The 23,470-nt window shown below is 43.9% G+C and overlaps 1 protein-coding gene across 5 annotated transcripts in view; it reads right to left on the bottom strand.

Annotated features, from left to right (window-relative positions):
* Positions 1-23,470, bottom strand: part of ablim3 (actin binding LIM protein family, member 3) — a 212,176-nt gene that overhangs the window by 137,357 nt on the left and 51,349 nt on the right. For 4 of the 5 annotated variants that reach the window (XR_013548085.1, XR_013548088.1, XR_013548087.1 and 1 more), the window contains exon 2: positions 7,000-7,140. Coding sequence is in view for 1 of the 5 variants with exons in the window: in XM_078411587.1 (XP_078267713.1) it covers positions 7,000-7,140 (141 nt within the window). In the remaining 4 variants the exon portion in view is untranslated. The remainder of the gene's footprint in view (positions 1-6,999; positions 7,141-23,470) is intronic. The other variant, XR_013548086.1, reaches the window with a different exon arrangement.

Raw genomic sequence — 23,470 nt, 5'->3', positions numbered from 1 at the left:
TGATGTGCACCCTTCTCCTACTATCCCACCTCCCTGAAATTCCCCTGACTCCCCCACGGCCCCCCCTCCCCATCCCTGACCCCCCCCCATCCCCTTTGACATCTATCCCTCCCTCTGGCTTTACATTTCACTCCCTTTCTCTCCTTATTGTCTGCTTTTCATTTCTAGAATTTGTCAATTCGTTTCCCCCCATCTGCCAATCAAAACCCCCTCATCTGTTGTTGTGGTGGCTATCCCTCGAGGTCGAGGGTGATGGTCTACGTTCCGTTGTTTTTATGAACTCTCAGGTGACTTATGAGTCCAATCCTGGCTTTGAAAGTTCTTTGGCATTCAGGGAAGGTAATTCCAGGTGTCAGATCGGGCTTTGGTTGTTGCTGCCTCTCTTTCCGTTTACTTCTCTTTTCTTCTAATTCTGCGCATCTGTTGGCTTCGAAGGTCACTGTTTCTTTTTAGATGATGGTTCGCCAGAGTTTCTTGTCCATGGCATTGGTTTCCCAATTTTCGATGGCGATTTCACATTTCTTCATGCTGGCTTTTAAGGTGTCTTTGAATCTCTTCTTTTGTCTGCCTCTTTTAAGTTTGCCTTCTTTAAGCTGGGAGTAGAAGGCTTGCTTTGGTAGACGCTCGTCTTCCATCCGAATAACGTGACCGCTCCATCGTAGTTGGTTCTTGATGACGAAGGCTTCGATGCTTGATGTTTTTGGTTCTTCTGTCTTCCCAGCTGATATTTAAGCTGCATCGAAGACATCGTTGATGGATCCACCCATCACTTGCCAGGCATTGTTGCCCTGCCCACTCATCTCTTTTCCAGCTTTCCTCCTCCCATTACAATCAGTCTGAAGAAGGGTCCTGACCCCAAATCTCACTTATCCATTCTCTCCACAGATGTTGCCTGTCCTGCTGAGTTACTCCAGTACTCTGTGTTTTGCTTAGGATTTCAGTATCTGAGGTTCCTTGTATTGCTGTGTATGCAGTTAATCTTAATTATCCACGTATTTAACCTTGCAAGTTATTTCCTTTCAGAAATTTAATGTGCCTTGCAAGTTATTTCCTTTCAGAAAATTAATGTGCCCCCATTTGAATACTACAACTTTACCGGCCTGTATTGCTATCTCAATTTTGTTTGTGTGCGTGTGTATGCATGAAGGTGCATGCCTCTGTGCGTGTGTTTGTGTATGTGCATGCTTGTTTGTGCATGCAAGTCTGTTTGCTCGTGTCTGTGTATGTGTGTATTACAAAGGAAAACCCTCATGTCATATTTGGGTTTTTGCCAGTCACCTTATCCTTCATTCTAGACCCCCTAATTCTTTAGCATTTTCGAATGAGAAGAGTTTCACCCTTCATGATGTTAAGTACCTCTGTCAGATCTGCTGGCATCCATCTCTGTTTCAAGGAGAACAATCCAGCATTTCCGTTACAACTACATAACTAAAGTCTCTTATACATGACACCAATTTGGTAAATCCCTTCTGCGCCCTCTCTGAACTTTTTACATCTTGCCAACAGTGCAATGTCCCATAATGGAACGTAATACTCTGTGGATAACCCAGTGCTTTGTAACATTACTAATGTAACATTATCATTACTTCATTGACCTGCTACTCTCTGCTGCAACTGAGAGTTTTTAAACACTTTCTCATCATCCCCTGACACTTCAACAACATCATACACCAATAGATCTCTCTGTTATTTTCCCCTTTAGAAATGTACCCTCCAGACATTGTCTCCTTTCATCCCTTGGATAGAAATGTAACTTTTCATATATTTCAGCATTAAATTTCATCTGCCTTTTATCCACCCATTCTACCACCCTTCTTGTATCTCATTGACATTTACTTCTAACCCCTCACTGTTCAATATATTCCCAAGTTTCATGTCTCCTGCAAATTTGAAAATTCTGCCCTATAACTCAAGTCCATATCATTAATGTATATTAGAACGAGCTTTGGGGAACTCCTCTTTACACTTCCACCCAGTTCCAGACTCAAGCTTTCACTGGTGCTTTGTTTCCTGTAACTTAGCCAATTCTCTATCCATGTTGCAGTGGCCCTTTTTATTCCTTTACCTTCCATTTTGAAGACTCGCCTTTTACATGGCTCCTGATCAAACACGTTGTGGAAAGTTCACATATACCATACCAAGCACATCTCCCACATTTACCCTCTCCATTCCTTTAGCAAAAAAAATCTACCAAGTTAACTCATCATCATATGCCTATAACAAATCCATGCTGGCTTTCTCTAATCTATCTGCAATTGTCCACATGATCTCTAATTCTATTCCTGATTATTATTTCTATACCTTTCCTTCTCACAGAGATTCAACTGAGTGGTTTGTTGTAATTAATCTTCTGCCCAACTCCCTATATTCACTTTGCATGACATTGACCTTTTCCTACCTATGTCATTTGTGCCAATGTACACAGAGACCTCTGGCTGCTTCCCTGCCCTTGAGAATGTTCTACAACCGTTCAGACATCTGGACCCTGGCACCAGGGAGGCAATACATCATCGCCGAGTCTCATTTACTGCTGCAGTATCTAGAAACATAGAAAGTAGGTCCATGAGTAGGCCATTCGGCCCATCGAGCCAGCACCGCCATTCAATATGATCATGGCTGATCATCCAGAATCGGTACCCTGTTCCTGCTTTTTCCTCATATCCCTTGATAGCCATAAGTGCTGTATCTAACTCTCGCTTAAATACATCTCTCTCTTGAATACATCTACTATCTATCCCCCTAATGAATGGATCTCCTATCACTGCGGCTCTGTCTAACTTTTCCCTTCCCTGCTCTGCCTCAGAGCTAGGCCTGAATCGCAGATCAGACTACTGCTGCTGCTGCTTTACTCTGACCGGTCCTCCCCCACAGCGGTATCCAAAGGAGCATACCTATTATTGAGGGAACAGCCCCAGGGGATTTCTGCACTCTCTGCCTTCTCCCTTTCCTGTTGATCAGCCATGTACTTTCTACCTGCACCTTAGCCATTGACGGAGGGAGGCCACATGTAACCTGGGGGAACAGTACTCATATTTCTATTGGGTAGCTTAGAACCTAACAATGCGAATAATGAATTGACAGATTTTATGTAACTTACCTGCAAACACCACCACCCTCCTTTAACCCTGTCTCTTCCTTGTGCCCCACCTGGATGTGCACTCATTTCTCCCTTTCCCCTCCCCCCACCATTCCCTTCCACCCACATTCCTTCCTTTGGTTTCATATTTTGCATTTCTCCTATCCTTATCTCCTTATCTCACACTTTTTTTATCTTTTCATCTTTACCCTTTGTGCAATTATCTGCCAATCAACCCCACCCCCCTCCCCCACACCTGTATCCAACTATCACTTGCCAAACTTTGTCTCACCACTACCTCTCTTCCAGCTTTCTCCCCCTTCCCCACTACAATCAGTCTGAAGAAGAGTTCCAATCTGAAACATTGCCTATCCATTTTGTCCAGACATACTACCTGACCTGTTAAGTTACTCCAGCACTTTGTATCTTTTTTTTGTAAACTAATCATAAGGGGAAAACAGTGTTTTCATTAAGATTTCTTAAATATTTTCTTTCAAAATATTTGAATTGCAAAGAAGGGGCCACACACAATCATTTCCTTCTTTCTCAGTTATTGTCCAAATGACTAAGTAGTTCTTCGTTTTTCTGCCTTTAATGTAGCCAGACTGAATTTGATCACTGTCAAAATATGCATGCAGTTTTATGAGATTATGATTTTTAATTTTAAAATGCTATATTTGGTAACAGCAAAGTCTGTTATCTTGCCCCCTAGAGCAGCCCTCATCTATAACATGAACATGACATATTCTAACCATTTTAGAATAATTAAGGAATCATTCCACTCTCCTTTCAAAAACTACCTCAATAGTGCCTAATATGGTCAACACAGAACAGAACTGTGAGCAGCAATATGGGAACAATTTATCTGGTGCGATTAGACAATGACAATACAAGATTTAGTGCAGTTATTCTATTCTGCATCAGTGACAGAAAATTCAAATTGATGTTTTTAATTTTAATTGGTAACCAGTTGAGCAGAAAGGAATGCTTTGCCCTTTAAGGATTTTTCTCTTTACTCTCTTACTAGAAAAAGTTATGCAATATTTTTTATCATAATCTCTCCAAAATAATAATGCACATGAATACAGGTCTTTGGTACTATTATTTTGTTGTCTGCTCTCAAGATAATTTTTTTGGGAACACCTCTTACTTTCTTATTGATCAACCACAATCTTGCTATTTTTTTGTAAAGAAGCACAATAGTTAGCCTCTAGAAAAATAAAAGGTTTAATCTTCAACTGGTGACCACGACTGCCCAATCACAGTTACATTTTCAAACTCTTCAACCCTGCGAGATACCGACCTTCCTCTAATTTTGGCCTTTTGCACATTCCCAATTTTAATCACTCCCCATAACTGGTGACCAACTTTTTCTAACCTCTTCCCCACTGTAATACTGTTTTCCTCTAAAACGGCATAAAACCTAACTTTTTGATCAAATTCAAACAAATTGCTGGAAGCTCTTAGCAGGTCAAGGAATATCAATGGAGAACATTGGCATCGGAGGAATGGTTTTGGCCTGAAATATCATTTCTTTTTCTCTTCCCACTGATACTGCTGACTGCACCTGGTAATTTCTGCTTTGTTTTGCTTTGAATTTCCGGCATCTGCAGCATTTTGTCCCAATTATTTGACTAAGCTTTGGTGTGTCTGTGTGAAATTTTGTTTGATAATACCAAGGAGAACCATTCTGGCACCAAACAGACCAGATTCCCCGCTATCGACTCCATCTACACATCACGCTGCCTCAGAAAAGCAGCCAACATAAACAAGGACTTTTTTCAGCCCAGTTATTCCCTCATTTCCCCCTCTCCCATTGGGCAGAACTTACAAAAGCTTGAATGCACATCAATAGTCAATAGTCGTTTATTTGTCACATACACATAAATGTGTAGTGAAATGAAACATTACCCGCAGTTCAACAATAAGACCAATAAGAATAATCAATAAAAATGCAATAACACATACAATCATAAACTAACACCAAACAAAAGAAACATGGACTTTAGACTTTTGAGATACAGCATGGAAAAAGCCCTTCAGTCCATTGAGTCCGTGCCGACCAAAGATCACCCCATACATCAGCACTATCCTACACACTAAGGACAACTTACAAATTTACCAAAGCCAATTAACCCATAAACCTTTGCGTCTTTGGAGTGTCGGAGGAAACCGGAGCACCCGGAGAAAAGTCATGGGAGTCATGTAAGGAACGTGTGTAAGGAAAGTCATGCAAACACAGGGAGAATATATAAACTCCGTACAGACAGCACTCTTAGTCAGGATCAAACTCAGGTCCCTGGTGTTGGCAGGTTGCAAATCTACAGCTGTGCCACAGTGGTGCCTTGTTTCAGCTTTTTTTTCTGATGATCCATTTTTGTATTAATGACAGTTTTTGCACAAACTTTTACATATAATTGATATGTAATATATCTTTTTGTCTGTTGTCCGTCTTTATGTCTGTCATGCTGCTGCAAACACATTTCTCAATGTATCTTAACCTCATTTTACTTGTATATGTGACAATAAACTCAATCTGACTTGAGCAAATAACAAAGTGCTGGAGGAACTCAATAGATCAAGCAGCATCTGTGGAGGGAATGCACAATGTTTCGGGCCAGGACCCTTCTTTAAATTGACCTTCTTCACTGTTTGTTTCCTTCAATACATTTGAACTGAATCTCTCATGGATAGAAACATAGAAACATAGAAAAAAAGGTGCAAGAGGAGACCATTCGGCCCTTCGAGCCAGCACCGCCATTCATTGTGATCATGGCTGATCATCCACAATCAGTAACCCGTGCCTGCCTTCTCCCCATATCCCTTGATTCCACTAGCCCCTAAAGCTCTATCTAACTCTCTCTTAAAATCATCCAGTGATTTGGCCTTCACTGCCCTCCGTGGCAGAGAATTCCACAAATTCACAACTATCTGGGTGAAAATGTTCCTTCTCATCTCAATTTTAAATGGCCTCCCCTTTATTCTAAGACTGTGGCCCCTGGTTCTGGACTCTCCCAACATTGGGAACATTTTTCCTGCATCTAGCTTGTCCAGTCCTTTTATAATTGTATATGTCTCTGTAAGATCCCCTCTCATCCTTCTAAACTCCAGTGAATACAAGCCTAGTCTTTTCAATCTTTCCTGATCTGACAGTCCCACCATACCAGGGATCAATCTTGTGAACTACGCTGCACTGCCTCAAATACAAGGATGTCCTTCCTCAAATTAGGAGACCAAAATTGTACACAATACTCCAGATGCAGTCTCACCAGGGCCCTATACAACTGCAGAAGAACCTCTTTACTCCTATACTGAAATCCTCTCGTTATGAAGGCCAACATGCCATTAGCTTTCTTCACTGCCTGCTGTACCTGCACACCAACTTTCAGTGACTAGTGTACAAGGACACCCAGGTCTCGCTGCACTTCCCCTTTACCCAATCTGACACCATTGAGATAATAATCTGCCTCCTTGTTTTTGCCACCAAAGTGGATAACCTCACATTTATCTACATTATACTGCATCTGCCATGTATCTGCCCACTCACTCAGCCTGTCCAGGTCACCCTGCAACCTCCTAACATCCTCGTCGCAGTTCACACTGCCACCCAGCAGGATGCTTCCTGCTTTTCGGTTTCTTGATCTTAGCAAAGATACATCCATGTACATGAAACCAAACCCTGGTTTACTGAGACCAGGGAAGTATATTAAAGAAATGTGTATGTTATTAGTGGCGTTTATACACTTTCCTTACATGCAACATTAGAAGTAGCAGCTAAATCTGGGATCGACCAGATATCCAGATTAAATATAATATATTTTAATCTAAAGATAACTCTTCAGAAAGATTAAAAATGCCTGAAAAAAAGGAGGTTGTTTTAAGACTTGCTTTATGAAATCTTAGAAAACATAAAGAGCACTTACATTGGCAGGTAAAGCACTTGACGTGGAAGTGGTTATTATGCACCCGGACCACCTCTCCTTTGCACAGCCCACCACATCGATAGCAGCGGATGCCTGCAGGCTCGCCACCATGGCTGTATGTGTTCTGCTGATAGGGCACTGCTGAAACAGAGCAAATAAACCTTGCTTAGGAACAATCTCTATGTAGTGTAATTATCAGTTTAAATGACAGAAAGGTAGCAGCTTCATTATCTCCCACACCAACAGCCTCAACAATCCTTAATAAAGATATATTACTCCTTTTGTTACCTTCTGGAGAGAAAAAATTAAATACATGTAACCAATTAAGGACTGCCAATGTGATGTTCAGAGCAGCTAATTAGATGTGAAGACCCACATATGCACTGAATAGATAGAGGGGGTGGGGTGGTGGTGGTGGTGAGGGTGGGGTGGTGTGGTGGGGGTGGTGAGGGTGGGGGTGGGGTGGTGGGGGTGGTGGGGGTGGGGTGGTGGGGGTGGTGAGGGTGGGGGTGGGGTGGTGAGGGTGGGGGTGGGGTGGTGGGGGTGGTGAGGGTGGGGATGGGGTGGTGGGGGTGGTGAGGGTGGGGTGGTGGGGGTGGTGAGGGTGGGGATGGGGTGGTGGGGGTGGTGAGGGTGGGGTGGTGGGGGTGGTGAGGGTGGGGATGGGGTGGTGGGCGGGGGTGGAGATAGCTACCAATTTATGTTTACAAGAGCAGAATTATGCCATTCAGCCTATCAAGTCTACTCCACCATTCAATCATGGCTGATCTATCTTTTCCTCTCAACCCCATTCTCCTGCCTTCTCCCCAAAACTCCAGACAACCTGACAATTGTTTGGTTGTGAGGGAACTTTGATATCAGGGTGAATATATTTACAATTTAAAAACGGAATGTCTTTTATTCCTATACCTTGCAAGTATGGATGCCTTTGAAATACAATGTAAAATTAGCAAACTAAATTGGCTTCAAACTACATAAAATCAAAGCTCTGGAACACATTAAAGAGGAATAATCCTTTAAAGAGTTTACCAGCTCCATGGTATCTGGCTTTCATTTTAATACCTGGGTAATAAAGCCCCATGAAGAATAATAGCTTTAATCTTGTTTGATTTATTATTGTTTCTAACAAATTGGCAATGGCAGCAGATGTTATTAGATGCATTTAACATAAAAACAATCTGAAGATGCTTTGAAATTGCAAAATAAACTGAATTATTCGAGCAAAATTGCCCCTTTCAGTTCAATATGAGAAAATTTCAGGAGGTGATGTGATGCAGTGTAATAATTCTAACAGCAGAGATTAGGTTAATTCCAGGGCACAGAGTGCTGGAGTCAATCATATCTCAGGCAGCATTTCTGGAGAACATGGATAGATGGTGTTTCGATTGGGAGCCTTCTCCAGACTGGTCTGAAGAGGAGTCCGGACCCAATAAGTCACCTATTCATGTTCTCTAGAGATGCTGAGTTACTCCAGCACTTTGTATCTTTTTGGTAAACCAGCATCTACAGTTCCATGTTTCTAGGTTAATTCCAGGCCCTGATTGTTCCTACTGAATGAATCAAGAGAAGGGACTGCAAGAAATCTCATCCAGAAAGAAATTTCAAACATTCAAAAGTGTCTACCTGGCTGATCGGCTGCTAGTTTTATAGATTCATTAATATTTTGGGGCCCCAGTTGTAAAAATCTAAACAGTACTTTCAATTACAGTACTCAGCTGTGATGATCTGAAATGACTGTAAATTGTAGGAACATTATATCTCTCAATCATGAAATTCTATGTTGCAAAACATACTTGGCTAATAAAGTATGATTATGATTATGATGAAAGGTCACAGGAAAATTCTCAAAAAATGCATCATTTGTCAGAATCCCGATGAGAACAACAGGCATGATTATCTTAGTCAAGTCAAATCAAATTTATTGTTGTATGGTACAGGCTCAATTAAAAATCTTGCCTGCAGCAGTATCACAGGCACACAGATGAACACACAAAAAAAATTATACATAAATTCCGCATAACATTTCTAAAAGAAAGGAGACTGTGCAAAATTGAGATCTTAATGCAAAAAGATATTTAGCAAAAACAGTCCATGGTGGAACATATTGTTCCTTTGTCAAGGTAGAATTAGGGTTTTCAAGCACCTATCGTTGAAGTAAGCAGCTGTTCCTGAACCTGGTGGTACGGGACTTCAGGCTTCTTCACCTTCTGACCAATCAAAGTAGTGAGAAGAGGGCATGGTCCAGATGGCAAGGATACTTTGTGATAGATGCGACCTTCTTGAGGTAGCACCTCATGCAGATGTTTTTGATGGAGGGGAGGGCTGCGCCTTTGATGAAATCCACCACTCTCTACAGTCTCCTGCATTCCTGTGCATTGGAAATACCATACCAGACCATGATGCAACCTGTCAGGATATTTTTTACACAACATCAGTAAAAGTCTGTATGGAGACCTACATAATCTCCTTAAAGTTTGAAGAAAGTAGTGACACTGGCTTACGTTCTTTGCGCTGGGCCCATAGATATAGGCCATCTGATTCTTGATAACACCCAGTAATTTAAAGCTGCTAACTCTGTCCTCTATAAACCCACCGATGAAAATCACTCAACCAGGTATACCATCTCTCTTTTCTACTCCGACTTATTAGCACCCGTAATTCAGCCGAACACAATGGTATCGTTGATGAATTGATAGTTGGCATCGAAGCATGCCATGCTGTCATGGTTGTAAAGAGAGTAGAGCAAGGGGATAAGCTTGCAGTTTTGATATAGCCATTTATCCACTATTGGGGTAGATGAATGAAGATGTGCCCAGGGAGGAGAACAAGACAGCATGGTGAAGACAAACAACTCTCTCAATGGAAGCGAAGGGCAGTGATCACAGCATGGACAATGATGTGTGCACTGTACAGAATGATCAGATTTGGTTCAACTAATATAGAAACATAGAAACATAGAAAATAGGTGCAGGAGTAGGCCATTCGGCCCTTCGAGCCTGCACCGCCATTCAATATGATCATGACTGATCATCCAGCTCAGTATCCCGTACCTGCCTTCTCTCCATACCCCCTGATCCCTTTAGCCACAAGGGCCACATCTAACTCCCTCTTAAATATAGCCAATGAACTGGCCTCAACTACCTTCTGTGGCAGAGAATTCCACAGACTCACCACTCTCTGTGTGAAGAAATGTTTTCTCATCTCGGTCCTAAAAGACTTCCCCCTTATCCTTAAAGCTGTGACCCCTGGTTCTGGACTTCCCCAACATCGAGAACAATCTTCCCGCATCTAGCCTCTCCAACCCCTTAAGAATTTTATATGTTTCAATAAAATCCCCCCTCAGTCTTCTAAATTCCAGCGAGTATAAGCATAGTCTATCCAGTCTTTCTTCATATGAAAGTCCTGCCATCCCAGGGATCAATCTGGTGAACCTTCTCTGTACTCCCTCTAAGGCTAGAATGTCTTTCCTTGTCCCATTCATCTGAATGAAGTTAGTCTTCACTTAAAAGTTTTTTTTTTAAATTTCAAAATATATTTATGTTTTTGATTTATTAGCAGGAAATTCATATGTTTTAAATTGTATACAATTTGATACAAAATATTTTCACAACTGTTCTGATGATTAGAGACATTTGGAAACACTGAAAGGGCCTTTGGCAGCATGAACTGTCAAAGTCAAGAGTGTGGTTTGAGAGCAGGGCTCTGGTTGCTATTATAGGCAGGCTAGTGACCGACCTCCTACAGCCTCCTTCACTTCAAGGAAGGATTGCAGTACCATGCTGGGAGTGTATGGTGAGCCACGTTGCAAAATTAGTGCAGCAACAGTGTTAGAACAGGCAGCAGCCACAAGGTGTGCATCTGGGTCAGAGCAATGTGGCCGACTGTTGTTTAATTTGCAAATGGAAACCTTTGATGAAGGATATGCTGCTGTCAATTCTGTCTTGTCTGAGCGATGGCACCTACAGCAACCCAAACAAAACTCTTAGACGTGACACACATATGATTCAAAATTATACAGTACTTTTTTCAGATCCGTGGCTCCCAGAACCCTGCTGCCAACACTTCTGCGAGATATCAAGGCTGCAGGTGACAGGAACTAAAGCCCCACACACTTACTGCCCTATCAATTTTGTCAATGGCCTATCTGTTACTTCTAAATGCTTTGAATGATTAGGAAAATAATAATCACAAAGTCAAAATGTATTAATATTTTCAAATGGCAAATTTAAGTTGCATAAATTGCTATTAATTGTCCAAAGTTTCCTAAGCACAATCTCTTCAGGTTTCGGTTGCTAAGAAGATGTTATTGGATATATTTTAATGTTCCTTTTTGGATAACTGGGTGGTTTAATGGCATTGTAACTGTTATGTTGTTGTGATCACTAGATTAGCAAATGAAGACTGTGAATGATAACCCATCAGAATTTTAACCATAACAAAAAACCCATGAGTAAATCATTGGGTCAGGTGGAATCTGTGGAGGGAATGGACAGGTGATGTTTTGGGTTGGGACCCTTCATGAAATTTCGCCTGTCCATTCCCTCCACGGATGCTGCATGGCCCGCTGAGTTCCTCCAGCACTTTGCGTTTTGCTCAGGCTTTCAGCATCTGCAGAATTTTAACTATGCTTTTGATTGAAACACCACAGGATAAACTGAATGAAATGATGCATGTTGGAGAGAAACTATGTTTGTAATGAATAAGTGCACAAAGCAAAAAAAACCCTTTCAAATATATTTGCGAATACTGTTGAAAAATCTAATAGAGAAGTGGGAAGAGCTCCTAGGACAGCAGTAGAATTGGTCTTCACACATTTATTCATAATCACATGGCAATCAGCATAGCTCAAACCAGAGAAAGTCATTTTAAAACTGAACTGCACCTTTGTTAGACTGCAATTTCAGTTTCCAATTTTTAATCAAAAAGACTGCTTCAAGGGAGCAGTTTAAACCCCAGAGGAGACATTTAAAAAGAATTGATGAAGCTGATCACAGTCATTGAGAATCTGAGTGAAGACATCCAGAGAAGTATTGGGTTTTCAGCTACCAAGAAGAACAAAGATATATAAAATAATAAGTAATCAAAAGCAAAGTAAATCTGAATTAGTAATATAATCTAAAATATACAATTGGCGGAAGCACGAACAACATCACACTATACAAAGACAAAAATATACCCTGTGCAAGGATGTTCTTGATAAAGAATTATCAATTTATGTGAGAATATGCAATGGAATCAAAGAACCTGGAACCTAAATCATATAAAACAAAAGCAAAATGATCCAAAATCAAAAAGCAGACAGTGATGGAAATACTTAACATTTATAAATCAATACAAAGTTAAATTTTCAAATAAAACGTTTTTAACCTGAATGATGATATAATGAACATTGGAGGGATAATATTATGGATAGATGTCTGAGATATTCCCAATCTGTAACTATCACACCAATGTATTTACTCCAAGACAAATTTGAAACCTCAAACATTAGGAGTTACCAGTTACTGTAGCAAGGATTAATTGTATTCTTCTTTAATTAGACTTCAACATTTATGGCTTGACTACCTTTGCGAGACCAGCATCAAGGCAACTGAATTATAAGTAAAATGGGAAAACAAATATGTATCAGCTTAATCAATCTATATGAAGGATTATGAAATTAACTGTGTAAGTTTGAAGAAAAGTAAAAGCAAAATTCAATTTTATAATTTAAAAATTCCAGAAGCCAATTAAAATTAAAAGGAATAAGATTCTAGTTCTGATTGCTCCATTACAGGAAGGATGTGAAGGCTTTGGAGAAGGTGCAGGAGTTTACCGGATTACTGCCTACAAGGAAAGGTTGAACAAACTTGCATTCTTTTCTCTGGTATGCCAGAGGGTGAGGGGAGATTTGATAGCAGTATACAAACCTATGAGAGGCATAGATAGGGTAGACAGTTATAACCTTTTTTTTCAGGTTAGGAACGTCAAAGACTAGAGGATAGCTCCGTGTACTTTTCTACACTCTATGTTCTAATTATAAAAGTTATATTTTCAATGCCAAAGAGGTTAACTGTCAATAATCAACACTTGTCACGAAATTAAATGTGTTTAAATCTGATTGGGAAAACTTTAGCAAATTTAATCCCATGTAAATAGACCAACATCATGCCATGCCATGCATTTTAATTGCAAGGCAAATAGCAAGATGTCACCCTATGAAGCTAACAATAGAATGACAAATTCTGCACAGCATGTTATCGATTTTTGAGTTTAGCAACCCTTTTCCACCTTCCTGATGTTGCTGTTCAATTACTTCCCCTTCCCATTATGATTGCAGCAAATTGTGGTTCATCATGTTTGAGAGCGGCAGTGAATTCTTGATGATTTCCCAGTAATTGCACTCCTACAATTTTTTTAATGTAATCAGACATCAGAGTGTCAGTCCATCAACTTTAACTTTTCCTGTTGTACACAGTACCATCACTAATTAATGCAGTACAACATTCCTCTGTGGGCTAATCAGGGCATGAGTTTAACAATGAATTATTCACAGCAGCCATTACTAATTTATCTGCAAGACAAACACGTTGCCAACTCTTGGAGGCAGAATTATTATGGTGATTTTGATTTGAAAACTTAACACTTTCTATTTGTTGTAATACCAATGAACATTCTTCTCAATCATTGAACGTGAGACAACATTGTGGCGCGTCGGTAGAGGCCCGAAATAAAGGCAAGGAGCCAGGTATTTTGGGGGCGTTTTGGTTTAATACACAGTTATCAGACGGGTCGAGTCTGCCGGAATGGCTTCGCGCCCAAAACCTCGTCCTTATATCTGTAGTACCGGACCGCCACCCTGGACTGGTCCATTCCCGTGCCGAGGGGTCGGCAGTGGCATGGCCCGACTCTTGGGAGCCGCCACAAGACCCCCCCCCCCAGAGCCGGAGGCACAAAGCGCACTGGTGGTCGCACAACCCGACCGGACCGTGTACGGTAATCGGTCGACAGAGGGGCCGGCGGAGGCACAGTTGGAGGGACAGGTGGTGGGTCCCGGAAGGGTGGGCGACCTCGTGGCCGAGGCTGGGCAACCCGCACCGGTTGGTCAATGTCTAAGTGGGCCGGCTTCAGGCGGTCAATTGACACGGCCTCCGGCCGGCCCCCCATGTCCAAGATAAAGGTTGTCTGTCCGTGCTCCAGCACCCGGTACGGGCCTTCATACGGCCTCTGGAGTGGCGTCCGGTGGGCGTCACGGCGCAGGAACACAAAGGCGCAGTCCCGGAGGGCCGATGGCACGTAAGGGCGGAATGTCCCATGGCGGGACGTCGGCACGGGTGCGAGCTTGCCAACTCGCTCTCAGAGGCGCTGTAGGGTGGATGAGGGCGGTTCCTCTCGCCCCGGCAACGAGGGCACGAACTCCCCGGGCACCATGAGCGGGGACCCGTATACGAGCTCCGCTGACGATGAAGCCATGTCCTCCTTGGGCGCAGTCCGGATGCCCAGCAAGACCCATGGTAGCTCGTCCATCCAGTCGGGGCCGGAGAGTCGCGCCTTCAGCGCTGTCTTCAGCTGCCGGTGGAACCTCTCCACCAGGCCGTTTGCCTGCGGGTGACAAGCCGTGGTGTGGTGCAGCCGCACACCCAACAGGTGGGCCATGGCCGACCACAGCTCGGAGGTGAACTGTGGCCCCCGGTCCGAGGAGATGACCACCGGCACCCCAAAGCGAGCAATCCAGTGCGCGGCCAACGCACAAGCGCATGTGGCTGTTGATGTATCGGCCAGCCGCGTGAAGCGGTCCACCACCGTGAGGAGGTGGGTGATGCCCCGGAACAGCGGGAGCAGGCCCACAATGTCCACGTGCAGGTGGTCGAAACGTCGGCAGGGTAGACCGATCTCTTGGAGTGGCGCCCGGACATGGCGTTGAATCTTTGCCGTCTGGCACGGAATGCAGGTGCGGGCCCAGTGGCCAACCTGCTTGCGCAGACCGTGCCACATGAACCGCGCAGCTACCAGTGCGGTCGTCGCCCGGATGGATGGGTGAGCCAGCCCGTGGACCACGTCGAACACCCACCGGCACCACGCGGCCGCACAGTATCGTCGCTCCTCCGGGGCTGAGGGGGACATCCTCAAGGCGGAGGCCAGAGATGGCAGTACGGTAGGCGGGCATCTCCCCGTCCGTTAGTTGGGCCTCCGCCAGGGCAGAATAATCAATGCCGGGCGCCACTTCTAAAACGGCATTGATGGCGGGGGGAGACAACGCGTCGGCCACCCGGTTTTCCTTCCCCTCGATGAAGCGGATGGAGGTAGTGAATTCCGAGATGTAGGCCAACTGGCGCTGCTGTCGGGCAGACCATGGGTCGGAGACCTTTGCCAGGGCGAATGTGAGCGGCTTGTGGTCCGTGTAAGCGGTGAACGGGCGGCCCTCCAGAAAATAGCGGAAGTGACGAACGGCCAGGTACAGGGCGAGGAGCTCGCGGTCGAAGGCGCTGTACTTACTCTGGGCGTTGTTGAGATGCCGGCTGAAGAAGGCCAGGGGGCGCCAATCCCCGTCCGTCAGTTGCTCCAACCGCCAACTCTGAGGCGTCCACCGTAAGGGCTGTCGGGGCATCCTCACGTGGGTGAACCAGCAGCACAGCCCGAGCCAGGGCCTCCTTTATGTCGTCAAATGCCGTTACCGCCCCGTCGGTCCACACGACGTTCTTACGCTTGCCCGCCAGCAGCTCGTATAGCGGCCGCATGATGTGGGCCGCGGAAGGCAGGAACCGGTGATAAAAGGCCACCATGCCGACGAACTCCTGCAGGCCACGCACCGAGGACGGACGGGGAAACCGGCGGATGGCGTCTACTTTGTCCGGCAGGGGAACCGTGCCTTGCGAGGACACACGGTGGCCGAGAAAGTCGATTGTGGCCACACCAAAGCGGCACTTGGTGAGGTTTATAGGCAACCCGTGCTCGCTGAGCCGCTGAAAGAGCTGCCGGAGGTGGGCACAGTGCTCCTGCCGCGAGCGGCTGGCTACCAACATGTCGTCGAGGTAGACGAACAGGAAATCCAGCCCGCGACACACGCCGTTCATTAATCGTTGGAATGACTGCGCGGCGATCTTGAGGCTGAACGGCATCCGTACGAACTCGTAGAGTCCGAACGGCGTGATGATTGCCGTCTTGGGCACATCCTCCGGGTGGACCGGGATCTGGTTGTAACCTCGCACCAGATCCACCTTCGAGAATATCGTGGCCCCAGCCAAATGGGCGTTGAAGTCCTGGATGTAGGGCACGGGGTATCGGTCCTCGGCGGTAACGACGTTCAGCCGCCGATAATCCCGGCAAGGTCTCCAGCCCCCGTTTGCCTTGGGGACCATGTGGAGTGGGGATGCCCATGGGCTGTTGGAAGGGCGGACGATCCCCAAGGACTCCATCGTGCGGGAACTCCTGTCGTGCCAGGCGTAGCTTCTCAGGCGGCAGTCGGCGTGCTCGTGCGTGGAGGGGTGGGCCGGTAGTTGTTATATAATGGAACACCCCATGCTTGGGGGTCGACGACCGGAATTGCGGGGCCATAATATCGGGAAACTCCGCCAGAACCCGAGCGAAATGGGAGTCCACGGACGACAGCGGACATACAATGGGCTCATTCAGCCGCAGCGCAATGGGCTCCATCGTGGTGGAGTGGACCAAGCGCTGCTGTCTGACGTCCACGAGGAGAGAATGAGCCCGCAGAAAGTCAGCCCCGAGCAACGCCTGGGAGACGTCGGCGATCGTGAACTGCCACGTGAAATGACTGGTGCCGAAAACGATGTGGACCGTGCGGACGCCATAAGTCTGAATGTGGCTCCCGTTTGCCGCGGTGAGGATGGGCCCCCGCTTCCCAGAACGAATGTCCAGCGGCGAAGGGGGCAGGACGCTCAGCTCCGCCCCGGTATCCACGAGGAAGCGGCCCCCGGAGCGCCGATCCCAGGCGAAGAGGCGGTGAATCTGGCCGGCCACCGCGGGGACTATTGGCAGCCGGCCCCGGCATTTCCCGGGAACGTGCACGGCTGGCGGCATTGTTGGGCTGCAGCACCCCAGCGCTGGTGGTAATAACACCAGTGCTTCCTGCTGGTGCTGGCTGGAGCCTGCTGGTGTGGGACTGCCGGTGCATGTGCAGGTGCAGGTGCAGGACCCGCAATGGCCACCGGGGGCAATCTCGCGGGCCTCCGCGGCATAGCTGTCACTCCTTCCACAGCTCCCCCGCCCGATTTGGAGTGACGTTTAGCACGCTGACGTCATCACGGCGCGCCGCCCACAGCGCGTCCGCGCGCCTGCCGAGGGCCCGGGTGTCTGCAAAGGAGGCGTCGGTGAGCTGCAGGCGAATGTCGGCCGTCAGCACGTGCAGGTACGTATATTCAAACATTAGGTACGGTCTGTGCCCGTCGAGCAACGCGACCATCTCCTTCAGGAGGCTAGATGGGCGCCGTCCACCAAGGCCTGGCATGTGGAGGAGCCTTTCGGCCCGCTCCATTCGGGTTGGCCCGTAGGTTTGGAGCAGCAGTTCCTTAAGGGCTTCATACTTATCGTAGGCCGGTGGGTCCTGGAGGAACTCCGTTACCTCTTCGGCCGTGTCCTGGTCAAGGGCTCCCACCAGGTGGAAGAAACGGGTGTCATCGGATGTGATGCCCCGCAGCTGGAACTGGGCCTCCGCTTGGTAAAACCAAACGCGAGCCCGGGTGGTCCAGAAGGTCGGGAGCTTGATTGCTACTGCGTCGACAGCTGGGGCCTGGTCGGCCTGCGAGCTGGACGGACGGTCGGCTTTTGATCTTGTGTCCATCATACTGTGAATGGACCGTCGAGCTCACCAATGTGGCGCGTCGGTAGAGGCCCAAAATAAAGGCAAGGAGCCAGGTATTTTGGGGGGCGTTTTGGTTTAATACACGGTTATCAGACGGGTCGAGTCTGCCGGAATGGCTTCGCGCCCAAAACCTCGTCCTTATATCTGTTGTACCGGACCGCCCCCCTGGACTGGTCCATTCCCGTGCCGAGGGGTCGGCAGTGGCATGGCCCGACCCTTGGGAGCCGCCACAACATCACCATTGGCAAAGCTTGGTTTATACTGTGACTCAAAATGTGTATTTGTGCTTTTTGGCAGCATTTCAGAGTGTTATGTAATGTGAAAGAACATTGTACAAGTACAAAACGCATATATTCAAAACCAATGCTGCCCTATTTTGCATTATGATGAGTATCTGAAATGGTGCAAGCACACAATGACAATGTGATGTGTTTAGATATATTAGATCTAATAACCTGCTGCTTTCTGAAAATATTATTAAAATAGTATTAATACTATTGCAAACTCTTGAATATCAAATACTGACTGAAAATAGTTAATAGCTGAAGCAGTTTCTCAGAAGTAGGTGGAAGTAGGGTTATCAGGCAACCGAAACAGAGGAAACTGAGTGAAGTTAACGGGAGGGATACGATTTACGGTAAGACAGTACCTCAGGATAAGAGTTGTGGCATAAAGTATTTATGGAATGAAGAAGCTGGCTAATTCTGTGATATTTAACTGTAAGCAATAAGGAATTACGTAAATGAGTATAAAATTAGTAGAAAAACAGTGTCACAGTGGCACAGCGGAAGAGTAGCTGCCTTACAGCCCTTGCAGCGCCGGATATTCCGACAATGGGTGCTGTCTGTACAGTTTGTACGTTCTCCCCGTGACCTGCGTGGGTTTTCTCCGAGATCTTTGGTTTCCTCCCACACTCCAAAGACGTACAGGTATGTAGGTAAATTGGCTTGGTATAAATGTAAAAATTATCCCTAGTGTGTGTAGGATAGTGTTAATATGCGGGGATTGCTGGTCAGCACGAACCCGATGGGCCGAAGGGCCTGTTTCCGCACTGTATCGCTAACGTAAACTAAACTAAACCTAAAATTAGGCTACATTAAAAAAGGTTTTTAAGCAAATAAAGAATAGTTTGCTCAAATCAGAATGGCATGAATTCAAGATTAGTAACAAATATATGAGTATATGTTGAGAGTTCACTTATAAATCAACAAAGATCATCGCTTGGTCTTTTTTTTCTTTGCGTAGAACACAAACTTTTCATTTTTTCATAACCATTTTCATCACCTCTCAAAACCTAATACTCTAAAAGGCAATGAAATGCTTTTGAAGTATAACTATAATTTAAAAATAAAAGTATTTTAAGAAATTACCACAGACTAAAGAATAAATATAAATAACATAGTTAAAACAGACCATGAATATTCTCGACCCGAAACATCACCCATTCCTTCTCTCCCGAGATGCTGCCTGACCTGCTGAGTTACTCCAGCATTTTGTGAATAAATCCATGAATATATCTGTAGTGCACGACTCAGCTTGAATCTCTTTACTCTTCAGTCATTGTGTTGGCATACAAATTGGAGCCTGTCTGGCACATCAGGGAAGGGAAGGAGTACCTGAAGTGTTTGCTTCAGATCTCGTACACAGCTCAAGGGGAAGGAGCAGGATCATTATGGGTTATTTCTGACCAATTGCTCAGAGTAAGCAGAAAACGAAATGAGACAGAGAATGAAGTTCTGCATAAAATAATGGCATCCACAATGTAGAACCTAAAGAAGACCTCTTGGCTATAAATTTTGGATTATTATGACAGCTAAGTACAAATTGGCAAAGGAAAAAAAAAAAGATTAAAGAGGTGGAAAATGTGGTTGTTGTTGGAAAGGCTTGGCCTAGTTTATCTGACACTGGCAGAAAGGAACTGCACCATTGTATAAGCTCTACCTGAAATGTGCTGGGTTTTGGGGTCACAATAGAAAAGATAAACAGTGTTATCATGAGGACTTTAGATTGGTAAATAGGATAACAGCTCAGGAGAAAATGGTAACATTATTAATAGTCCAAACCCAAATGAGGGGAAAGAATATAGTCAGAGATTGTGCTTAAGGTTCTGCATGTAAAAGACAAGTAAAAGTAATTGAACTAACCAAGAGAAAAAAAAAGAAATATATGAGGCAAATATTAGACCCGAAGAGTACAAGTTATTTTAGAGATACACAAGATTTTGGTCAACCCATACCTGAAAATATTGTAAACTATCTAAGCAGCAAGGATATATTCGCATTGAAGAGAGAAAAAACAATGCATTTATCTATTATCCTTCATTACCTCTGAATAACCCAAATCATTTTACAGCAAATTAAATAGTTTGTGAAGTTATCATCTAGGAAATGCAGATTCCATCTTGCACATCGCAATTACATACAAACAACAACGTAATAAGAATGAGACAATCTGATTTAATAAAGTTGGTTGGGGGTTAATATTTGTACAATACTTTAGTCTCCTCCCTCTTTATTGCTTGTTCTCTAATGCGCAAAGAATAATCCACAGCCTAACAAATGAACTGTGCAAGTATTAAGATTATTATTACTGCTTATCACTGTTAAATGAATTTCCCCTAAAGTAAAATGATGCAAATCAAGCAAATAATTGCCAATGAAGGGGAAGAACCCTATTATGGGCTCAATCAAGCAAGCGCAACCTCACATTGCAGGCAATAATTCACAAATAAAACTTCTGAAAGGTAAATCTGTGCATAATTTCTTTGACCCACAAAGGTTAATCTATGGATCAGTGCATATTTGGATTGTGCAGACCTTGGTCATAACGGAAGTAAATATTTAAGACTCAAAATCAAAAACTGCAGATGTTGGAAATCTAATATAAAAATATAAATGCTGGAAACACTCAGCAGGTCAGACAGCAACTGTGGGAACAGAATCAGAGTTATCAATTCAGGTCAAAGATCCTTCATCAGAACCGAACAGGAGAGAAAAAAAGTTCCCAGTTCAAAGGTTCTCCCAGCTGAAATGTTAACTCTGATTCTCTTTACACAGAGAATCTGGCATCTGCAATATTTTTAATTTCCCATCTAGAATTTCATTAGCCTGATATCTCTAGTTTAGGTAATACACATGTCATTGCATTCGGCATTATTTTCTGTTTGAATGCACAGAATTGCAAAAAAGTTACAGAATGGGAAGAAATCATTTGGCCTGTCAAGTTTTTTTTCATTTCAGATATTTATAGCACTCTCTTTTGATACTGCAGTTGAACCTCCTATCCTTGGGACTACAATCACTTGCCCGATTAAAAATGTTGTTCCTTGTGTCCTTTTTTTTGCTTCTTTTGTTATTCATCTTCATTCAATGCCTCAGAGTTCTTAGTCTGCCCTACCAATGAAAACTGCTTCTTGCTATCTAATCTGTTTGTGCCCTTCATGGTTTTGAATATCAGATTTGTTTTCAAAGTCTTCTGTTCCAATGAAAACAATTCCATCTTCTCCAGTTTATCTACTAACTGAAATCTTTCTTGAATCATTTTAGTAGTCTTTTCTGCACCATCTCCAAAGCATTCACATCTATCTTAAAGTGAGAACCCCAAATCTGGACCAAATACACCAGTTGAAAATAAACTGGTGTGCGCCTTTTTTATAAAGCCCAGAATCCTAAATGCTTTGTTAACCACCTTCACTGTCCAGCTTTTGGCAAACTATGTACTTCTACCCTGTTATCTTGAAAGTTCTTGTACCCCAGCTTTTAAGCTTCTGCTCTCTCGTCTATATTGTTTTTCTCATTGTTTTGATGAAAATGTAAAACCATATTTCTCAGCAGTATATTTCTTCTGCCACCTATATGGCCACCCCACTACATTAGCCATATCTTCTTTAAGTATTTCATTGTCAACCTTACAGTTATTAATTTATTTTTACATTTGCTTACGACACAAGGGCAATTTTGCCCTTCAAATCTATAACAGCTCACAGAGCCACCCCAGTCCTGAGATGTTTCCTGTAGATAGACACAAAAAGCTGGACTCAGCGAGTCATGGGAAAGGGAAACAAGGGACATAGACAATGATGTAGAGAGATATAGAACAATGAATGAAAGATATGTAAATGTAACGATGATAAAGGAAACAGGTCTGTTTCCTTTGTTCCCTGTGATCCTCTCTCCCTCCATTCCCATCAATCCTCCAGGTTCCACTCTGGCTTGCTATCCCTCTTGATTAGCTGTCACCTCCAAATTTGCAAATTGTGCCCTCCGTCACCAAGTCCCTGTCATCAATATATTAAGAAAAGCACTGGTCCTAGTACTGATTCCTTGGAAACTACACCTCACTTCAGTACAGTAAACAATCTTTCACTGCCAGTCATTATTTCTTGTGACTGAATGCTTTTATTTCTCTGTTGTACACCTACCTTTTTAGCATTGCCTTCAAACTTAATGATAAGTCTATTGTGGCACTTTTTCAAATGCTTGTGGAAGTCCATTTCTACCACATCAACCACATTTTTATCACTAACCCTACCAAAGACTACTTTGTTAAAATACTCCAGCAAGTTAGTTAGACATGATGTGCTTTTAATAAATCCATGCTGGCTTTTTCTAATCAATCCAAATGTGTCCAAATGACTGCAGATTCCATCCTTGATTATTTTTTCTAAAATTTTCCTTACCATTCGGGTCGACTGGTAGGTCTGTAATTAAAGGGTTGATCATGTTTTTATAACAAATGTTTCTGTCCTTAGAATCCATGCATTGCATCTGTAAATGTTTGAAAATTATGGCCATGCCCTCAGTATTTCCCTCACTTCCTTCTGCGTCCGAAGTTGCATTCAGTATAGAGTGGATGATTTTCCATTTTAAATGTAGCTGGACTTTCTAGTACTGTTCGTTGACATATCTCGTGGGTCCAGAATCTCAATTACATCTTCTTTTGACTCCAGCAGCATCTTCGTTCTTTTGTTGAGGACAGATGTAAAGTGCTCATTCCGCACCTTATCCATAAGTACATTTTCTTTTTAGCCCTCTTACAACCCTTTTCCTGTTCATGTGCCCATAAAATGACCATTTAAATCTGCTGCCAGTCTTTCCTTATGGTCTTCCTTTGCCTCTTCTGTTTCTTTATTGACTTCCTTTCTGACCATTCTGGAAACAGTCTGGTTCTTACTTCTAGCGTGTCATGGCTTTTCTTTTCTATTCTATTTTATTCTTGCTGTTTCTGGTTTTCATTTTTCCACCTTTTCCCTCATGGAAATGTAGCCAGACTACAGATGAAACATTTCCACTTTAAAGACCCCACACTATTCAATTACAGTTTAGCCTTCCCAGATTTGGTTACAATTTATCCGGGCCATTTCTATTATCCCATTGATATTGGCACTTCACCAATGGACTATTTTGTTTTTACCTTGTAATGGGCTATATCCGTTTCCACAGCTTTTGTAAGTCTCTTGATATTATGATTTCTGTTTCCTGCATGTTCCCCAGCTGAAATTGTTCCATTTGGCCCAGCTTATTTTCCCAGAATCATATCCAGGAATATTGTCTGCAGTGTCAGACCAGAAAGATACTAATAAAAAAGATTCCCAAAACACAGTTCAGAAACTCTTCACCTCCACTTTGCTCTATTGCAATCCCTGTCCATTTTTGAATTATTGAAGCCCCC

This window comes from Rhinoraja longicauda, chromosome 14 (assembly GCF_053455715.1).
Source record: "Rhinoraja longicauda isolate Sanriku21f chromosome 14, sRhiLon1.1, whole genome shotgun sequence".
In the NCBI taxonomy this organism is placed as follows: Eukaryota; Metazoa; Chordata; class Chondrichthyes; order Rajiformes; family Arhynchobatidae; genus Rhinoraja; species Rhinoraja longicauda.
The sequence above is the reverse complement of the archived record's forward strand: the minus strand, read 5'-3'. Positions and strand labels throughout refer to the sequence as shown.